Source organism: Falco cherrug, chromosome 12 (assembly GCF_023634085.1).
Source record: "Falco cherrug isolate bFalChe1 chromosome 12, bFalChe1.pri, whole genome shotgun sequence".
NCBI lineage: Eukaryota > Metazoa > Chordata > Aves > Falconiformes > Falconidae > Falco > Falco cherrug.
The window spans coordinates 9,307,615-9,327,581 of record NC_073708.1 but is presented as its reverse complement, the minus strand read 5'-3'; the positions used below and the strand labels follow the sequence as shown (position 1 = coordinate 9,327,581).

Sequence of the window (19,967 nt, the reverse complement as noted above, 5' to 3'; positions counted from 1 at the left end):
TTTTTGAGGAGGCAGACAAGGTGGGCTGTCTCCAAATACACATTGTGGATTCTGGGATTGTGCCTTCCTCTCCCACTACTTAAGCAGCTGTTTAAAGAGCGTGTGCTATCTGAAGAGGTGTTCCCTACCTGTTCTGAGGGGAAGGTCTCACTGGAGCATGTTGCTCATTGACTGTTCATTGGAGTGTTTTGCTTTGTGATGGCTTTTTGGTGTGCACACACAGACGCACATTTCTCTGCTCTCTTCTCCCCGTGTGTCTGCATCTCAGGTCGTCACTGTGAGAGCGTAATAGATGTGTGTCCCCGAAAGCCTTGTCAGAATGGAGGTACCTGTGCTGTTGCCAGCAATATGCCGGATGGGTTCATCTGCCAGTGTCCCCCGGTAAGCACCATGTCCTGCAACTGGATTGCCTGCCTCAGCTGTAGAGTTCTCTGGCTATGGTCTCATTAGTTTTATTGGTCCACTGTACATGAAAGTTCTCTTTTCTGTACTACTTGCAAAGCTGTGTCCTCGGACACTCTTTCCCCAGTCCCCTAGTTTACCTGCTTAGCTGGGAAACCCAGGGCTTCTGGGTGCCCTGGGAGAGTGATGCTGCCTGTTGTTTCCCCAGACATTTCTGCTGTTGAGGCATGATAGCTGACTTTTCTGTCTTAAACCTAGCATTAAATTTCGACAATTTCTTTTGCCTTCCTGTGTTTTCTGTGCTTACTGCAAGATTCCCCTTGTTCATGGCTCTTCTAAGTCCATTTCAAAAATGTAATAGAGCATTGTAAGTTCCTAGTTTATCCCTGAGGCTAGATCCAGAAAATCATGGCACCTGCAATGAGGCCAGAGGAATTAGGGGAAGAAAGGGTTTGCATGTGACACCTTGCCTCCAGCCCTCTTGAGTGCTGAAGAATAAACTTGTGAGTCTGGTTGTTTTGCCTTTTTTCCTCTCCATAGGGTTATTCTGGAGCAAAATGTGAGTTCAGCAGCCACAGTACTTGTGGACAAGTGAAATGCAAGAAGGGGGAGCAGTGCATCCAGACATCTTCTGGTCCACGGTGCTATTGCCCCAAGCTGTCTGTGGGAGAGGAATGCCAGACAAACACGGGTTGTGCCAGTGCTCCCTGCCAGAATGGTGGAAGCTGCCACCCTCATTCTCAGCCTCCTTACTATTATTGTCAGTGCCCTGTTCACACCCAAGGCAGCCAGTGTGAACAGCCCGTAACTTTCAGCCCAGAGCCCCGAGGATGTTTGGATTCCCAGTGTGTGGAAAAAGCGAAAGATGGCTATTGTGATGAGGACTGTAACACTCATGCCTGCCAGTGGGATGGAGGCGACTGCTCCCTGACAATGGAAGATCCTTGGGCCAACTGCTCCTCTTCATTGCGCTGCTGGATGCTTTTCAATGGACAGTGTGACGAGTTCTGCAACACACCCGAGTGCCTGTTTGACAACTTTGAATGTCAGCAAAACAGCAAAACATGCAAGTAAGGCCTGATCCTGAGAACGCTTTCTCTGTGTCACTGATGTATCTCCTGCTCTAGCGCTTTCAGTAGCTGGTACGCTTCATGCCTGCTGCTCCCATCTCTTCTGTTTGTTTCTGTTGCTGGTCCTTGCTCTGGCTGAAAGTTTGACATCAAGGGTTTCTGCTGCTTTGTGGACTTTTTGTTTAGTTTTGGAAGGAAGTTCTGGAATTTGTCTGCTGTGACCTAAGTGGATAGCCTGAGCCAGGGCAGTGTATTAACCTGCTTGGTAGATTGCCCTGCTTTCTCTGGAAATGTAAATAGGAGGCATTGTACCTAAATCTAAAACTAGGTTTTGATAGGGAATGCCTCCTATTCTGAATTTCACTCCACACCAGTAATACTTGTATTTTTATCCCAGCTGTACTTGCTACCTCTGAATGTGTTGTCTAGCTTGTCTTTGTTGTGGGATTTCTTCCTCTTCAGTTATTTGTGATAAATGCCATAGCTTTGCTGTAATGATTTTCTCTTGATGAGGCAGGACATGTTACAGCTCTGTCTGTAAACAGAATAAGCAGTTCTCTTCCACTGGTACCAGAACCAAACCACGTGTTATTGGGGTGTTCTGTGCTTCCTACTTCTACCCTGCCAGATTGCAAGCTCTATCCTGGAGTTACATTTCTTCTCCTTGTATCCTGAATATGAGTGGTATTTTACCTGAAATGATTATAAAGAGTGTAAGGCCTTGGCCCCTAGACTGCAGATGTACTGTACAGAATGTGCATGTCCTATATGCTGCCTGTAACCCTTTCACTGTTCTAGGTATGACAAGTATTGTGCGGATCACTACGCAGATGGCCGCTGTGACCAGGGCTGCAATAGTGAGGAGTGTGGCTGGGACGGTCTAGACTGTGCTGGTGACAAAGCTGAGAAGCTGGCAGAAGGGACCCTGATCATTGTGGTCTTGATGCCCCCTGATGAGCTGCTGGGTGATGTTCGCAGCTTCTTGCGCACTTTGGGAACTCTCTTGCACACCAATCTGAGAATCAAGCTGGACTCCCAGGGAAACCCCATGGTGTTCCCATACTACGGGGAGAAATCGGCAGCACGGAGTCGGCGATCACTTGTCATTCGCAAACACAGAGAACTAGAGCAAGAGGTCATTGGGTGAGTGGATGCCTTTGTGTTCTCGGGCCTTGTTAGGCTGGTAGCTCTTGCTTGTAGGTGTCTGGGGAATTCTGGACCATCTAGGGCTGTAGCTTGTTTTTTTGGGGAAATGTAAAGCTATTGCAACAGCCAAATTCAGTGCTGGAGTGGAAAGATTAACTTAAAAGATTGCAGTTTAACTTAGTAGTGCTTTGTCAAAAGTTTCTGTCACTGAGTTTTGTGCCCTCTTACTCTTATCTCTGCAGCACCAGGGTGTTCCTGGAGATTGACAACCGTCAGTGTGCAGAGGATTCGGAGCAATGCTTTCAGAACACAGAAGCTGCTGCAGCTCTCTTAGCTGCTCAGGCCATCAAGGGCATGTTGCCCTATCCTTTTGTGTCTGTCCAAAGTAAGTAATTGCAGAGGGAAAACTGCTTGTGAAGGAAGGCACTCGTCAAACTTGGGCTTGCAAAATTCATGCTCAGATTATTGATCATCATCTTAATATGTCTCACTGTTCAGTGTGGTTTCGGGGAGCTAACTTATTCATACCCATTTGCAGAAGTGTGTATGTGCAATATGCTCATTATACTCTGAGGGGACGTCTGGTCAGTTAAGGCAGGGCATTTCAGTTTGGAACCTAGTCATTTTAATACCTGTATAAACCGTAATCTCTCATGTGCTGCAGCAGTGTACCACAGGCTGCAGTGATCTTGCCTGCGCTAAAAGCCATTCATGTGCTCTAAGCCATGAATTCAATGAAAAGATGCCATTAGAGAGAAAGGGGGGGAGGGGGGGCATGCCTCAGTCTACCAGATCTTTTCTCCTCTGGCAATATGTAATGCCTTTGACTTCTGCTTCCCTCTCCCTCAGTCTGAGGCTGGACTGTGACTGTGTTCTAGATCGGTGATGTTGTCATTTCTAGTCGAGTCTTGATCTACAGATCAGCTCTCTCTGCACTGATTCAGGGTGGCTGTCTTCAGCCAGCAGGACTCTGGAGGAAGGAGCAAGATCTTCAGTTCAGCAGTCATATACTCCAAGAAATATTTTAAGAGACAAGATCAAGGGAAGCCAGAAAGACAGGATGTATTCATACAAATGTTGCAGCAGAGCTTAAAACTTCCTCAAGCCTTTGCTCTAAGTACACCACAGTATAGAGACACTCTTCGGTAGGGAGGACTGTGAGTGAGAAAAGTGTAGACTGAAGATCGTTGTCTCCACATTGTTAATCTCATTGTACTTTAACTGGATTTTTTAGGTGAACCCTTGTTACCACCGAAGACACAGTTGCTTTACCTACTGGCTGTGGCAGCTTTGATCATCCTCTTAATCCTTCTCTTGGGTGTGATGATGGCAAAGCGTAAGCGCAAACATGGTTCGCTGTGGCTCCCAGAGGGCTTTATTCTGCGCAGAGATCCTAGTAATCATAAACGCAGAGAGCCAGTTGGGGAAGATGCTGTTGGACTCAAGTAAGTTTGCACTTGGGTCACTGACAGTGTGTTAGAGGATTTTGAGAATGTGATGTATAAATCTTTCATTAAAGGCACTTAACTCCATAGAGAAAGCTGCCTTTTAAGCTAGACCTTCTTAGTCTGTTTCTCTGAATTTTAATACATTTGGACAGAAGAACTTTAACTGTAATCTATAAAATGCTAGTAAGGATTCTGATCTCTGTTTATGTTTGGTTTCCTGACACTCTTGTTTAGTTCAGTGGTTGGGTACTCTTTGCCTAATTTCCTCCTGGAATAGGTGAGATTTTTAGGTTGTTAGGTGTCAACGAACTTTTAATACGTCTAGCTCAATGTGTTAAAGACATGACTCAGAAATAATGGAAAATTTCAAAAGAACCTTATTTATTCAGTTTTGGCTTTCCACTGAATTTACCAAGTTTGCAGTTCTAAATGTATTTAATGCCACTGTTGGCTGCCTGAGATTTTTAATTTCTTGGTTCCTCTATTTGCAAGCTACCAGACTTGCAAGCATCCTATCCTTGATCTCTGCAGGCTAGTGTAAGTAGGAGTAGTAGCACCTGCTCGGCTTGCAAAGTAATGTGTTCTCCTTGTTTGTTAGAAATCTGTCAGTCCAGATACCAGAGGGTAACCTGGCAGATTCTGGACCAACTGAACACTGGGCAGGTGATGGTGGACCTCAGCCAAAGAGAGCAAAGGTAAGGAGCTCCAAGACTTGAATATTGCCTGAAAATGAAACTGCTAGTGAGGAAAACAGCGGCATTAACTTCCGGAATATGCCCCTTGCTCAAAATCTCCCTTGACCTAGGATTTGGAATGCATAACTAGTGATATCTGAGGAGCAAATCCTCAGGTTAACACTGCCACCACAGGCCACTAGAGAAACTAGGTAACTTCTGTTCCAGTGTCCCCTCCCTACCCGAGCCCTGCTGCATCAAAAGGGAAGAAAAGGTTAATGGTAATGTAATGTCTTGCAGTTCAGGCCTGATAACATGTAGTGAGGGTGTGAAAGCTGATAGTCTCCATTTACTTCTGCTTGGCATTGTCATTAGCTTAAAACAAACAAAAAATCCCCAAACAAAACAAAACCAACAAAAAAACCCCAACAAAGCTAAGAAAACCCCATGAACCTTCAGTGGTTTTGGCCACTAGATGAGCATTTTGAAGCAACTGTTTATTTCCTATGCCCAGGCTGAAGATCAAGCCTTGCTCCCAGAAGGCGATGAGCAGATAGATCAGCGCCAGTGGACACAGCAGCACTTGGAGGCAGCAGATGTCTGTGGGAGCACATCACTAGCCCTTACACCACCTCAAGCAGATCAAGAAGTGGATGTTCTGGATGTCAATGTCAGAGGGCCAGGTCAGTACTCTAGAGCATCCATCTGTTGTGCCGGCCAGCCACCAGCCTCCCCATCTCCAATGGCTAGGACCGCTAACATTTAAAAATTATGTGGAGTACACAGTGCACTCCAGACAAGAAAGCTGGAGATTGGATCATGATGTGTAGCACATGGAATATATCATGAAACCAGGAGAAAAAGAATTCACTTAGCGAGCACCTGTAGGAACTACAGCTGTAGGATCTCCTTTATGATTATGCATGTCTTAAAAGATCCTGTCAGAATGCCACAGCGGCAGAAATTTGGAATGCGTAGTTGTGCTGGAAATAACACCAAGCTTCTCCAGCTGGATCACTGCAGAGATTTATGCGAAGGACCAACTTAGCAGGGTTTATACCTGAGGCGTCTGCTCTCTGGGGTGAAGGCAAGGATGGCCCATTCCTGAATAAGATGACTTCTGGCAGACAGTATACCCAGATTAGCAGTGTGTGAGACATCTGTGCTGGGATAGAGCACAAGATTATTTTTTTTAATTCATATTTATATGATTTATATCCTCAGATTACGGTGATCAACTCACTGAATTCGTAACACTACTGTGAACTTTGAAGGAGGCTTCTTTAAGACACACATGCGCACGCAGGCTTGCTCTCTTTCAACCTTGAATGACTAGATACAATAAGAATGCTCTGCTGCTTTTTAGAAGTGTAGCGCTAAGGCTGTGTAACCTGGCAAGGGGCTGGGTGGGTCACCCAGTAATAGCTAATTCCTGTGTTCTGAGAGGGGAGAGTTGACCAAGAGCTTTATCCCAGTTGGAAGAGCTGCAAGAATGGCTCTTGTTCATATGCAGAGAGGTGATTCTGATGATATTGCTGCAACTGGTTTTTATTGGATTTTGTGGGAATATTTCCATGCAGTTTAATGATGACTGGACCCATTCTCTCAGTTTCCTTCTATTGTCTTTTCTGCTCATTGACCCGTTAGCCCTCCTAAATGCAAAGCATAGGGAAGGAGGGGTTTCTGTGTAACGAGTGTGAGAACATAAACCATCAGTTTCTGCCAAATTTAAGCTTTTCTTTATTTCCCCTATTGAAGCTTGTAGTTGTGTGGCAGGGTAAAAGCTTTCCAAGTGCAGGCGATAATGTTCTTAAGACTTCAGACTGCTTATTTTCACGTTCACCCAAAGCTTTGTCTAGCAATAGAATAATACTGACCTGTGAGTTGCTTTCCTGCCATTCAGATGCAACTGTGAGGCTTCCAGTAAGCTGCTGTAAGCTATCCCCCCGCGGCATCAGAAGCAAGCAAGCTGAGTTACTGTCGGGGAGAAATCATGTAAAAAGTTTTGGAGTAATGGGTTCGTAAGGAGGGGTAGGATTGCTCACAGTTAACGTAGCTATTCATCTGCCCTGGCCACCTGCCTCCTCCTTCGCAGGCGCAGGGAAGAAATAGGCACTTCTGAGAGGCAGTTCATCTCTGTCTCAAGCAGAAGTCTCCTGAAGACTAAACGGCTTGCACTGTAGTAATGCTTCGCTGCCTCTAATTACAAAGAGTGTTGAGGCTGACTGACTCAGGTGCAGGTGTCTGGGCTGGAGCCATCTGAAGCTGTGTGAGTTAATCCTAGCCACAGGTCCAGGTGACAGGTAGAACAGTAGAGATCTTTTCTAGAGAGAGGAGAGGCAAGTCAAAATGCCTCGATGTACCAAGGGCTTGTTCCCTCTCTTAATTCAGCACCTTCTGCAGTTCCTTAAGTTTAGGGGGATCCAAGAGGTCCAGTCTCCTACAGAAGCATTGCCTAGCGACTTTGCCAGTGGGTGCTTTACATCCCAGTATATTGTGCCTGTGTGAGCCTTTCGGTTGTACCTGTCTGGTGAACTGGCTTTACCGTCTCGCTCCGAGTTTGGCATTTACTTGGGGGCTGTCTTCTTGAAAGACAGCAAACAGAAGACTCTTTATAAAATGCTGCTGTCATCTTTGTCTCCCCACGCTGTTCTTTCTCTGTGTCCCACAGAGTAGTGAGGACATTCTTTTTACTGGAGTTACTGTGAGTGTGTAACCAGGGTAATGCAATTATAGGCATAACTGGTAACACCACCTATAATTAAAACCGATGAACTGTCCCTATTATGTGCCCCTCTTTTTCAGTTACTAAAACTTCAGTGGTTCAGACTGGAATTTTCCATGCTGTGTGTCTGCCTCCAGCTGGATCCTTTTGGGTTCTTTTCCAGCTATTTCAGAGAACAAGCTGGAATGAGGAGAAAAGGCATTGTGTCCATGGCTTTTTTTCTGGTAGTCCATCAAGCACTTAATTGTGATGGTCTAGCTGGATGTGCTTTTTACTAGCCTCATAAAACTACCCGTGTGTGGCCAACTAAGAAAGCTCTGAAAAGAGCTGCACGTACCTGGGAGACTTCTTGGAGGGTGGCAGCTGATTTTTCCAAGGATTTAATGCGTACTATAGCTGTGTCCCTGTAGGGCGGCTAGGGGTGATCATCCAGAACAACTGCAGCGATTGAACAAGCAAGATCTTTCCTGCGAGTGGTTTTCCCAGGGCTGTGGGTGCTGGAGAAAAGGAAAGCTCCTTTCTGCGCTCCGTCTCTCTGCTTTTTCTGTCAGGGCAGTACGGAGGAGACCACAGCCTGACTTGAATACTGAGAAGTATTCATTTGGGACAAGGAAGCAGAGCCAGCAGTGGGAGGGAGAGCACAAAAGGAGGTATAGCCTCGGACAACAGGCAAAGAGGGTCTATAGACGGGACTGGATCTTGGAACCGAACCCAGGCCCATACGTCAACACTTCGCTGCCGTCCAACAAATCCTGAGAAAGTAGCTCGGTGAAAGCCTGTGTGCCCTGTGACTGGGAGCCACTAGGAGGAGCGTGCATTCCGCTGCCAGCCTGCCTGGGGAGCAGGTCTGGAGGCCACACCTCTGCTGGTGCTCAACCCTGTTCCCTGGGGAGAGCGATGGATTTCTAGAAAATTTTGAGACTGTCCTAAAACAGAGGGTCAGGAAAGCTAGGTGATCAGAAGTTGGGAGATGGGAGCAGGGCACCAGAGCTGTATATATTACTTCCAATAGGACATCATCGCCTTGTTTATCTGCACAGAATCCGAATTCTGCCGTATGGCTTTCTGCAGGGCTCATGCACTTCACTCACTGTAGATTGAGAGTTGTGCAGGCAGGGAAGCTATTGCCTGTAGGGTCCAGGAAGGTCCCCTGCTTGTCTGTGGAATAAATCAGGCAGTTGCTGAAAGATTGTCTTGAATTTCTGCTAGCAAGCCACACTGGAGAAGCAAAACTTGTGTCTGCCTTTGCAGAGCTCCAGTGGGGCACTTAGCACAGAGTGGTTCACTTCTGCTGCCATCTTCGTTCCTTTTACTTTCTAGATGCCTATGATGTGTGTGGAGTCAAGCAGTAAGATCAGTAAGCAAGCATTAGCGTCTACAGTTAAAGTCTTCGGGTTTAGGTAGTGATTATCTTGTGATGTTCAGAGTCTGCTGAAACTGAAGACGGTTTCCTTTGCTCTGCTTTGCCGTCACTGTCAGGTTACTGTGATACCACCTCTTCTGTTGCAGATGGATGTACTCCACTTATGTTGGCATCTCTGCGTGTGGGCGGCTCCGATATCAGCGATGATGATGAAGATGCAGAAGATTCCTCAGCAAATATAATAACAGATTTGATCTATCAAGGCGCCAACCTGCAGGCCCAAACAGACCGCACTGGGGAGATGGCACTGCACCTAGCAGCCCGGTACTCGAGAGCAGATGCTGCGAAACGTTTGCTGGATGCTGGTGCAGATGCTAATGCACGGGACAACATGGGACGAACTCCCCTGCATGCAGCTGTGGCTGCTGATGCTCAGGGTGTCTTCCAGGTACAGCAACTGAAGAACCCTTTTGAGAGTAGCTGTGCTCTGTAGTTATACAAGCCTGCCGAAGCTGCGCTCTGTTCACTCACAGCCTTGCTCTCCTGCCTTCCACAGTGTAATGGCCAGGCAAAACTGTATTTTACACCCAGGTTCCTCAGGTATTCGTAGCTTGAAAAACTCAGCATGCGTGAATCATCTGGCATGTATTGATTTGGTCTGTTTGCCTCCGTTACCTGGGTGTCTGCATTTCAGTGCTCAGACAGCTTTTTCATTATAAAGTTTTAGTTTCTGCCAGATCCTCAGTTTTGGTCTGTAGCAGTATTGAAAAAACCCACTGTCTTCCCCTGTTGTCCAGATCCTGATCCGTAACAGAGTGACAGACTTGGATGCTCGGATGAATGATGGAACGACCCCGTTAATTCTGGCCGCACGTCTGGCAGTGGAAGGAATGGTGGCCGAGCTAATTAATTGCCAGGCAGATGTGAATGCTGTTGATGACCACGGTAATGGGAATGCGACATACTGGCTGGGCAAATATTTGTCATGGTGTGAGCAAGGAGGGGTGGGCTTCTGCTCTCCTGGAGTGTGGGCTACTCATAAATTCTGTAGCTAAATCAGACGCTAGGCTCTCCTGTGGAAGTCCTCCCAGCAGTAATAGACTGCAGGCTGCTGCACAGTGGCTTGGTTAAACAGTCCTGGAAGAGAAACAGAAGAAATACAGGATTGGATATGCTGGGATTTTCTGGGCTGCAGACATGACTCTGTGGATAGATTATTTAAAAAACAAAAATTAAAAAATTCCAGAGCAAGTGCTGAAAGTCCCATTGCATACTCCCATAACAGGAGTGCGTCACAATGTGGCGATTTCCAAAGCGTAAATGTGACTTCAGGACATGTTCACGTGCTGTGAGCTGCACTGCAGTTGCTTTCTTCCCTCAGTGTACTCAGTCCATCTGGGGCTTTAGGAAATAGCTTCTCCGTTTGTTACTGAAGTTGCTGGGTTTCCCTGCAGGTAAATCTGCTCTTCACTGGGCTGCTGCTGTCAACAATGTGGAAGCAACACTAGTGCTGCTGAAAAATGGGGCCAACAGAGACATGCAGGATAACAAGGTACGGTCTGGGTGTGCTCGGCGTGGCTGTGCTTCCTAACTCAAAGCATCTTTTTGCTGTTGGTAGCGAACCAAGTTCAGATTTTCTAAACCGGGTCCTCGCTGCAGGTCTTCCAGACCTAGACTGCAACTGGAACTCTCCCCAAGTACTGGGTGTCTTGTAGGATTTCTGATATGGGAGAGCAGTTCTCTCCCTTGTTTAGCCAAGTCGTGGGTAGCAGTGCTGTCCTGCTTTTCTTGGCAGGAAAGGAATGCAATACACAGGCAACCGTGTGTGAGAGCACCAGGGCGAAGTGCTGCTGGTGTCAAGCAGCTGGGTTCCGTTTAACAGGCACAGGTTGGGCAGCACAGCGGCAGTTGGATCCTGTCACATTTCCAAGGCGCTCAGTGCCAGGTGGATGTGGGGAAGAAGCCCCTCTGTTTGAGAGACAGTCTGCACTGCACAGACCTCCTGTAGCTTCACTCCTAGTTTTTGCTGTATCTTAGTCCTTGATTTCTTTCCTCCGCCTAGGTTTTCTTTTTTGGATTATTACATATTGCTCAGTGGATTTTAGAGCTACCAACAAGCTGCAGTTCGTTACTGGGCTGTTTTAGTCGCTTGTACCTTTCCCTCATAGGGGTCAGTGGGAGAAAGGCACACCGTTCCTCCAAGGACCCGTGGCAGAATAGTGCGCTTCGCAGTGGGATGGTTTAGGCTGCGTGCTCTGCTGCCATCTATGAAATCATCTCCTGTAATCTGCCTTTTTCAGTGGGCACCTCTCAGGATGGGCTGTTCTTGGAGACAGTTAATGGGACACAGAGCTTCCAAGTGTTGCCACACCGTTAAGGGCTTGTTAGCTGTAAGTCAGTCCCCCCATGCTGAAGCCGCTAAAGTACTTATTCCCTGTGTTTTCAGGAAGAGACGCCACTCTTCCTTGCTGCTCGAGAAGGCAGTTTCGAAGCAGCAAAAATCTTGCTGGACCACTTTGCCAATCGAGACATCACGGACCACATGGACCGCCTGCCCCGCGATGTGGCCCAGGACCGGATGCACCATGACATAGTGCAGCTTCTCAACGAGTACAATGTGGCACACAGCCCCGCTGGGCACCCCGGTGCCATGCTGAACTCTGCCCTCTCCCCGGTCATCTGTGGCCCAAATAGGTCCTTCCTCAATCTGAAGCACGCTTCCTTAAGCAAGAAGTCACGAAAACCGAATGCCAAAGGCATTATGCCCACAAACCTCACCAAAGATGCAAAGAGGAGAAGGAAGAAGTCCCTCAGTGAGGGCAAAGGGCAGTTTTCAGAGAGCTCGGTGACCCTGTCACCAGTTGATTCCCTAGAATCGCCACATGCTTTTGCATCCGAACCAACATCGTCTCCCGTGATGCCATCGCCGGGGGTGTTACACTCGTCGCCCAGCTCACTGCTGACTGCTCCGTCGGTGCAGGCCGCGCACACCATGTCCTTCTCCAACCTCCACGAGATGCAGCCCTTAGGACGCGGGTCTGGCACGGTGCTCCCGTCCGTCAGCCAGCTGCTTTCGCAGCACAGAACCACCCCTCCTAACAGCGGGCTTGGCAGGCTCCGGCCAGCCAACGTTTCCACCGAGTGGATGAACCGTATGGAGGTGAACGAGTCCCAGTACAACGAAATGTTTGGCATGGTGCCGCAGGTGATGCATTCGCACCCCAGCGTGTCTCAGCAGAGCGGATTGGTTCAAGCAGATACAAAGCACATGGGAGTTTCCAGGGAGTCTCTGCCCCCTATCATGACTTTCCAGCTGGTTCCCAAGGGTGGCATAAACCAGCAAGCACTGCCGCAGCAGGCCCAGTCAAACTGCGCTCAGAACATGGCTGGGCCTCTTAGCTCCATGTACCAGATACCGGATTTAGCTCAGCTGCCCAGCGCCTCGTTCTCCATGGCTGCCATCCCTCAGCAGGACGGGCAGGTGGCTCAGACGGTCCTCCCAGCTTACCACCAGTTCCAGAGCTCGATGGGGAAGTACCCCACGCCTCCCTCACAGCACAGCTGCTACTCCTCGGCCACAGAACGGACTCCTAGCCACAACCGGCACTTACAAGGGGAGCACCCATACCTGACTCCATCGCCCGAATCTCCAGACCAGTGGTCAAGCTCCTCCCCACACTCTGCCTCTGACTGGTCTGATGTGGCAACCAGTCCCAGTAACAACCAGCGTGGGCCAGCGGCCGCTCACATGACAGAGCAGCAGCGGAACAACATGCAGGTGTATGCCTGAAGGCTGGCCAAGGTGAAGCCCGATTAAAGCGGACTCCAGAACTCATGAAGGTCTTCCAGGATGGCAATGAAGAACCATTTTAGTATCCAAGAGTCTTAATGAGCCCAGGCTGTTTTTTCCTTGGAGGGACTGTGGTCGCTGTGGGCTTGTATGCTTTTATGCTAAACAGAGAACTGTAGAAGCTGGTGACGGAGAAGGCCGGCTGGGTCACTTCTAACCGACACCCATGCACCTTGGATGTGATTGCTGTCTGCACTGGATTCTCCAGCCTGCTCTTAAATCTGTTCCACCATTTCTTTGGGGAGACAGCTCTTCAGCTTAATACATCTCATGGTCGTTTCTCCAGAAATTAAACCAGCTTTGTATCCTTATTTTGTTACTCCTCCTGTTACCCACGTAACTTCTCTCTGAAGCACCTTCTACTAGTTCTCCTCGAGTTCAAGTTGCCTTGCCTTGTCTTGACACAGCTCAGAGCTGCACCCGCGTTCCTAGACCCCTCCTTCCCTCGGCTGCTCTTGCTCAGCAAGCTAGCCGGACTTCCCAGAACACCTGCAGGTCAAGTGACACCTTCTGTCGTGCAGCTTCACCCTTCCCTCTTCAAGTCTTTTGTCTTATACAGACCCACTAACACCCCTTAGTGTTCTCACTGCCTGCCCCCCCCAGGTATTATGAGGTTATATATACATATAGTCTTCCCCTAGGTCTTTCCCGCCCCGGCCCCCCGCCCCCCCCCCCCCCAAAAAAAAAAAAAAAAACAACGCTGGTCTGACCCGGTCTTCCCTCCGCGGTGACCTGTAGGCACATCTCTCTCGAGTTGTATGTCTTCCCCGAGACACACCTGACCGTTTTGACACACTACCCTCCCTGTCCCCCCATCCTGCCAGGTGTGTCCGTGACTGCCTTCACGGGCTCCCATGCTGGAAGAGATGCCCTGCAACGGACACAGGCCTTTTGGGAAACTCTCGGGATGCGCATGAGTGTTTCAGAACCTGATGACAGACGCTCCCAGTGTTCTTGCACAGTACTCCCCTCCCCTCCATCCAAGGGTGGCTGTGTCCTGTCCTCCAGATAACATATGCTGCCTCTTTGTGGTATTATTAAGAAGTGTCAAGGATGTCATTAAGTGTTTGCAGCACGTCTCCTGTGTCAGGAATGGCATCCAGCCCTTTGAAAATTGTCCCTTTCACTTCAGCCCTGGGACAAGGCTGCCTTGTCTTCCCCTCCCAACAGGGAGGCTGCAGCACTGACTCCCAAGCAGGCTTCCAGCCGCAGCAGTGTGCCTGAAACCAGGAGCTGGGCTCAAGCAGCAGACCAAAAAGCTTGGACACCGTTGCCTAATGCTGTTTGGTTAACAGGTCTGGGGCTGTCGTCTGCACTCAGCTTCAGCCTGTACCGAGATTTCCCGACTGAGGTGCCCGACGTGCTCTGTGGGATGGTGGTGCCATTTGTGCTGCGGTTCCCCCAGTATTTTCGGAGTTACGGAAGCCAGCTGTCACTGACCTTAGGCAAACAGCCGCTCTTTCTGCTTTCCGCAAGAGTAGCGCTTCCCTGAAGGGCTCTGAACCAGTCAGCAGCCGAAGCGAACACTTGTGGGGATGGTTTGCTCCTACCTCTTCGGGGGAACCCTGCAGACACATGTTCCAAAGAGATCGGGGCTGTCGGCTGCCGCTAAAGGACAGAGAACGCCGCTCCCCTCCAAGCAGCGGCCATTCAGCATCCTACCATGTACAGTATTTTCTCTGATGTTTCTTTCCATTCTAATCAAAAGTAAAAGCTTTTTAATTTTTTTTTTTTTTTGATTCTACTCAATGGTACATGAAGGCAGGGCCTCAGGAGGAGCTGGTTCCCGGGGCCATTGTTTTGGGCTGAAGTTTTTAATTTTGAAGTTACTGCTTTTTACGACGCACAGAGCATTCCCCGACACGCTCGCTGCAGTGTGTCCTGTGAAGCTGAGCTGCAACCAACTCAGATCTCCAGGCAGGAGCCTGCAAGCTCCTGGAGGTCTGTCCAGGTACATGTTTCACTGCAAATAATGAAGTGTTGCTACATCGATGCTAAAGAAACAAAGGGCTTTTCCTTGTTAGCCCCAAATAACCAAGTGCCTTTTTATATATGTGGCTACCTTTTACAAGATGAGTGCTTTCTGTGGAATGAAGCCAGTTTCGTGCCTGGCGTGTTAATATGATGGCCCTCTGCCTTTTTTTTTTTTTTTTTTTAACTACTTGTAAAGATAATATCTCCTTAAGGTGGTATTTTATCTCATAAGTTGTAGAGTAACCATTCACACAGCAGCATTTTCCTACATTAATAATGGAAAATATTTGCTTATTTTTACATTTTTTATAAAAGTCTTTTATGAAAATAGTTGCTGCAAAATGTATAAGCAATTTTTATCCCCAGAATAAAGAGTATGTGCCCAGTGTCTGTGTGCTGCTGTTTTTGTTTGTCTTCCCAGCTACCGTGGCACAGCCACTGGATTATAAAATGATTCATTGGTGTTCAGTAGCTGTTGAGGCCCCTGACAAGGGAGGGCTTGGTGGGACCTCCACAGTCCATGTCGGGAAGAGAGCTGCTGGGGATCACGGGCGCTCTGGCTTGTGGCTCGGCAGCGCACGGACCCCAGCGCTTCGCTCCGTCCTGGGGAGCTGTCCCTGGGCGCTGAAAGCAGCCTGGCTCGGGCATAGCAGGAGGATTCGGGGCGTCTTGGTTAGCTGGGCCAGGGGGCAGGAACCAGCAGCCAAGCAGCTGGGCATAATGGGAAGGATGGGGAGGGAGTGGGATGGATGGGGCCCTTCTGAGATGCTGTGAATAAGAGCTCTTGCTTGCCTGGGAGTCTGGGAGCTGGAGAAGGGCTGCGGCTTTTGGAAAGGTGGTGAGCAAGTGTGGGTGAGGCATTGGTTAGTGGAGGCGTGTATTCGCTTGCCCTTCCAGGTCCTGCTTGCTTCGCTGGGCTGCTCGCTGTTCTTCCAGCTGGGAGGGGGACCCTCATCCTTGGAGCTGAGGCTGCCTCCCTGGCTTTGGCTTGGCACCTGATGCATGAAGATGCGTGATTCTCCAGCCTCTGAACTGGCATCGCAGCTCCTCCTTCGCTGTTTTCAGACTGGAAAAGTTTAACTTGAACAGGGAGAGAATGAACTGACGATGGCTGCCGTGCTGGATGTTGAGCAGGGAGCTGCCACGAAGCCTTGGGCCTCACTAGTGCTCCCCGGGCTGGTTTCCAGCTCTCGCCACAGTCTCGGATGGAGCCAGTAGCTGAATTATGCTGCCTAGCAGGGATAAAGCTGCCGGGGGCATTTTAAGGGTTTAATATTCAAACAGCGCAGTTCCTTTATCTTCTAGTAGAGCCAGCTTGGCAAGTACAAACCTCCGGGAGGCTTTCATCCGTGTTCTCTCACAGGTTGCACATCTGTGCCAAAGTTTAGCGAGCTCTGCTGTGGCCCTGGCGCAGCTGTGCCGATGCTCAGGCTGAGACTTGAAACCGCATCTCCTCGGGGACGGCACATGCCTCTTCCCCTGCCTGGGATGGCGAGGGGCTTGTGGAAACGTGTTGCATCCAAGTGAGCCGAACTGAACCAGCCAGGCAGGGAGCTGGGGCATCCCGTGTCTAACTGAGGGGTGGTGCGGTAGCCTTGGGCTCCTGTGGGGAATATTTTCATGGTTTTTCATAAAACAAGGGTAGGGTCCTGTCTTCTGGGGGGTTGCTGTGTGTGAGGGGTGTCCCCATTTGTTGGAGCTGGCTGGTCTCAGTAAGGTGGTTTCTTTCCCGAGATAGGGTAGCAGGCAGCAGCTGTGTTTGGATACAAGGTGGCTTTACCGGTTTGATCCCTGAGAGCGCCTGGCAAGCTGGCACCTGAGGTCTTGGGAAGCAGCAGCAGCTCTATCCCAGCTGCGTGGGTGAAGAGATGGGTCTGATCCTCCTCCCTGCCCGGGGCGAGAGCCAGACCTGCCTCTGCATGCTGCCATGGAGCTGCGCCCTGTGGGTGTAGCAGCTCTGGCTGGCTGCGTGTTTCGGCAAAGGAGCGGCGGGACATCCCTGGGGGACGCAGCTGGAGCCTGGCAGCCAGAACACCTTCAGCCGGCTCCCAGCCCCCTGTGCTGGGGGTAACGGGGCTCAGCTCCAGGGCTGGAGCCCTGGGTGGCTCCCAGTGGCCTCCCCCAGGGGTCTCCGGGAGGGCTGGGGGAAGGAGCACCGGGCAGCAGGTGCGGCTGGCAGCAGCAGGGTGCTGGGCAGGAGCTGGCAGCTCTGCAGGAGGCCACGGGACTGGGACCGGCAGCGGGAAGAGCTTTCAAAGCTGCTTTGGTGTGCTAGGAGCCAGGGAAGTCCTGCTGCAGAGCAGCGTGCTCAAAGCAGTGAGGTGGATGTGCTTCAGCTCCCCGGCACCGGTGCAAGCGGGCACCCCGGTGAGCACGAGGGCCAGGGAAGGCTGTGCCCGACCTCGCCAAAGGGCTCCGGCTGCTGGGGCCGGGGGCTGCCCCCTCTGCGGCTCCGTGCCAGCACCAGCCTCCCCCGGTACCCCCCATGGGGCAGGGGCAGTGGGGGGCTGCTGCTGCACCACCTGCTCCATCCCTCCTGGAGGGACACAGTGACGAAGCCCTGCGTCACTGCCAGGTGCAGGGGCCCGGGCACCCCCGCTGCTATCTGATGGCACCCGCCAGCCCCTGGCCGCAGGCTGTTCCCACATCCCTGTGTCCTGCATCCTGCTGACAAACATCCCCCGGCAGTTCAAACAAGGGTGGTGTGTGGGTGACGCACGGCGGAGCTGCCGGGGTGTGGGGCCCGGCTGGCTGCTGTCCCTCGGCCGGGGACGCGGGCAAGACCAGTGAGTGGTACCCACAGCCCGGCCGCTCGCGGCAGGGATGCTCCAGCCGGGATCAGGGCAGTCTTCCCCTGGGGCTCACCCCTGCCAGCCCCCCGGAGCAGTCGGGGCTGAGCCAGTGGGCATTCCTGCCCGGTGCCAGGCTGCTCTCTGCTGCAAGATTATCTCTGTGTCTTCGTTGGCAATTAATGGTAATTGCAGGGGGTTTATTGACCAACTAGGAGAGGTTCTTCCTGTCTTTTCTGGAGGAACGTGGAATGCAAACAAAATAGAGATCTGGGCAGCTTTCCAGCCAAGTGGAGGGATTCCAGTAGGATTTTTATGGTGGGAATCACCTGAGCTTGGGCAAACAGTGATGCTGGTGAGCGCTGGGCTATAAAGGGCAGCTCCTCTCCTGGTGATCCAGGAGAAGTCGTTATTCCTCACCGTCTCCGGACAGCAGGTGAGGAAGGGGACACTCACTGGGTGGCCGGGGCCTCGGCTTGCTCCAGGGTGGCTCGTGGGTTGAGCAGGAGCCAGTCCCAGCCCTGGCGGATCCTGGGGGGAGCTGAGCGCTGCCCTTGCTGGATGGGGCAGGCTGCAACAATGCAATTTCCAGCCCTGCGTTGACTTTTGTCGCTGCTTCTTTGAGGGGAAGATGAGCTGAGTCTGCAAATCAGCCCCAGTGCCCAGGGATTAGCCCAGATAAAGGGGATCTGCACTGATGTGGACGATTTGCATCCCCAGCCTGGCAGCCCTGTGAGCTTGGGGGGTGAGAGCAATGCTGTGCACGTAGTCCTTGCAGCCCTACCGGCCCTGGCCCTGCCTGTGCCGCAGCTGCTGCCACCCGGTGCCAGGGCATGGCATGTGGCCATGGCAGCGCTCCCCCCATGTCCCCGCAGAGCAGCTTGGCTCACCCAGATGCCTCCCACCAAGGCTGGGACCAGTGGGGCCAGGACCCCCTGCTGCCAATGTGAGCTGGGGACCCCGAGCCGTGCCTGGGAAAAGGGGTGCAGGCACAGGGCAGTGACCTGTGCCAGGGAGGGGAGAGGGATGCACAGTCTCCAGGACTGCCATCCCCTCCAGCCAGCTGAAAGGGGCCAGATTCAGTCCACAGCAGGGTGGGTTTGCGCCCTCTGGGCACAGGCAGCATCCCCTGTCCCTGAGGGACCTGGCATCACCCCCTGAGCTTTTACAGGGGGCACTTCCAGGAGCAAGGAGGATGGTGGCAGTGGCCAGATTCACCCTCGTGCTGCTGGGCTGCGTGGGGCTCCTGTGGCCAGCCGGTGAGTCCCACCACTCGGGGGGCAGCTGCTCGCCCAGCTGGGCCGGGAGGGAGCCACGCTCCTCTCCAGCGGCCATGCCAGCCGTCCCCCATCCCGCCACGCCGCCCTCCCTCCGCAGGCGCCCGGTACATAGACTACTGCCCCAAGGGCTGGTATTACTACAAGCTCAACTGCTTCAAGTATTTCAGTCAGCTCCGGAGCTGGGACGAGGCTGAGGTAAGACTGCTGGGGTACCCAGGCGGCCGGGGACCCCCCATGTCCCTGGGGTGCCTGGTCAGTGACGGCTGTCCCTGCAGCGGCAGTGCCAGGCCAGCCACGCCAGCGCCCACCTGGCCTGGGTGGAGGAGCCCAAGGAGGCAGCCACCCTGCAGAGGGTCATCTCCTACTACCAGCGCGTGCAGCCCGTCTGGCTCGGCCTCCACTACGGGCAGGAGGTGAGGTGGGGGGCGGGGGGGGGGGAGGGCAGGGGGGGGGAGGCAGGGGGCAGCCTCTGACCCCCCTCGCCCTGCACAGAGCCAGGCCTGGCAGTGGGTGAGTGGGGACAAGTACAGCGTCACCAGTGGGCTGGCTCGGAGCGGTGCCCAAAGTGGCACCTGCGGCATCCTGACCCATCTCAGCGGTGAGTGCCCGGACCCCACCGCCACTTCCAGCGCTAGCTCTTGGACAGCATCCCTCCTCCTCCTCCTCCTCCTCCTCCTCCTGCTCCTCTGGGTCCTGTCCCCTCCAGGGGCTGCGGTGGGCAGAGCTGGTGCCCCTGCCCTCGCCGCTGCCCCCACCAACCCCCAGCCCATCTCTCCATCAGGCTTCACCCTTTGGTCCAGCGCCGACTGCTCCCAGCGCCACCACTACGTCTGCAAGTTCAGCCCGGTGCACTGAGCACGGCCCTGGGGCCTGGGGGGGACCCCACGCCAGCGACGCTCCCCTCCTGCCACCTCTGCTCTTCTCCCCCCACTTCCTAAAAATACATCTATAAAAAAAGAAGCATGCAAGTGCTGTGTGAGCTCTGTGCTGCTGCAAAGCCTTGGGCTGTTCCGGGCGAGGGAGAGGCAGGTGCTGCCGCGGCTCCCGGGTTCCCCGGCTCCCGGGGGCTTGGGCAGTGCCGGTGCCAGCGGAGCTGCTTGGGGGTGAGCTCCCGGGAGCCGTGGGGCCGGTGGCTCTCCCAGTCGGGTGCTGGTGTTTGCTCACCCTCAGCCCTCTGGTGCCAAATGGGACAGGTGTCCCTGGGGTGCAAAGTGCATGGACAGGGGTGTCCCCAGGGTGCCGGTGT

General features: G+C 52.1%; 2 protein-coding genes across 2 annotated transcripts in view; both read left to right on the top strand.

The window, feature by feature from the left end:
• Window positions 1-15,038, top strand: part of NOTCH2 (notch receptor 2) — an 88,154-nt gene extending 73,116 nt beyond the window's left edge. The window contains exons 23-33 of the mRNA XM_055724553.1: window positions 269-381; window positions 943-1,472; window positions 2,271-2,615; window positions 2,861-3,003; window positions 3,853-4,063; window positions 4,665-4,761; window positions 5,255-5,423; window positions 8,975-9,276; window positions 9,626-9,773; window positions 10,283-10,380; window positions 11,275-15,038. Of these exons, the coding sequence (XP_055580528.1) occupies window positions 269-381; window positions 943-1,472; window positions 2,271-2,615; window positions 2,861-3,003; window positions 3,853-4,063; window positions 4,665-4,761; window positions 5,255-5,423; window positions 8,975-9,276; window positions 9,626-9,773; window positions 10,283-10,380; window positions 11,275-12,618 (3,500 nt within the window). The 3' untranslated portion in view covers window positions 12,619-15,038. The remainder of the gene's footprint in view (window positions 1-268; window positions 382-942; window positions 1,473-2,270; window positions 2,616-2,860; window positions 3,004-3,852; window positions 4,064-4,664; window positions 4,762-5,254; window positions 5,424-8,974; window positions 9,277-9,625; window positions 9,774-10,282; window positions 10,381-11,274) is intronic.
• Window positions 15,039-16,253: 1,215 nt separating this feature from the next.
• On the top strand, window positions 16,254-19,672 carry REG4 (regenerating family member 4). The gene is made up of 6 exons (XM_055724554.1): window positions 16,254-17,877; window positions 18,613-18,700; window positions 18,819-18,916; window positions 18,997-19,134; window positions 19,214-19,319; window positions 19,503-19,672. The coding sequence occupies exons 2-6, from the start codon at window positions 18,637-18,639 to the stop codon at window positions 19,574-19,576; spliced, it is 480 nt and encodes a 159-aa protein (XP_055580529.1). The 5' UTR covers window positions 16,254-17,877; window positions 18,613-18,636; the 3' UTR covers window positions 19,577-19,672.
• Window positions 19,673-19,967: the final 295 nt, after the last annotated feature.

What these genes read in the sequence shown, in the direction of transcription:
- REG4 (XM_055724554.1), top strand. Translation starts at nt 18,637, where the DNA reads ATGGTGGCAGTGGCCAGATTCACCCTCGTGCTGCTGGGCTGCGTGGGG. An exon ending in GGAGCTGGGACGAGGCTGAG is followed by an intron (nt 18,917 to 18,996) that starts GTAAGACTGCTG and finishes CTGTCCCTGCAG; the next exon opens with CGGCAGTGCCAGGCCAGCCA. An exon ending in CATCCTGACCCATCTCAGCG is followed by an intron (nt 19,320 to 19,502) that starts GTGAGTGCCCGG and finishes TCTCTCCATCAG; the next exon opens with GCTTCACCCTTTGGTCCAGC.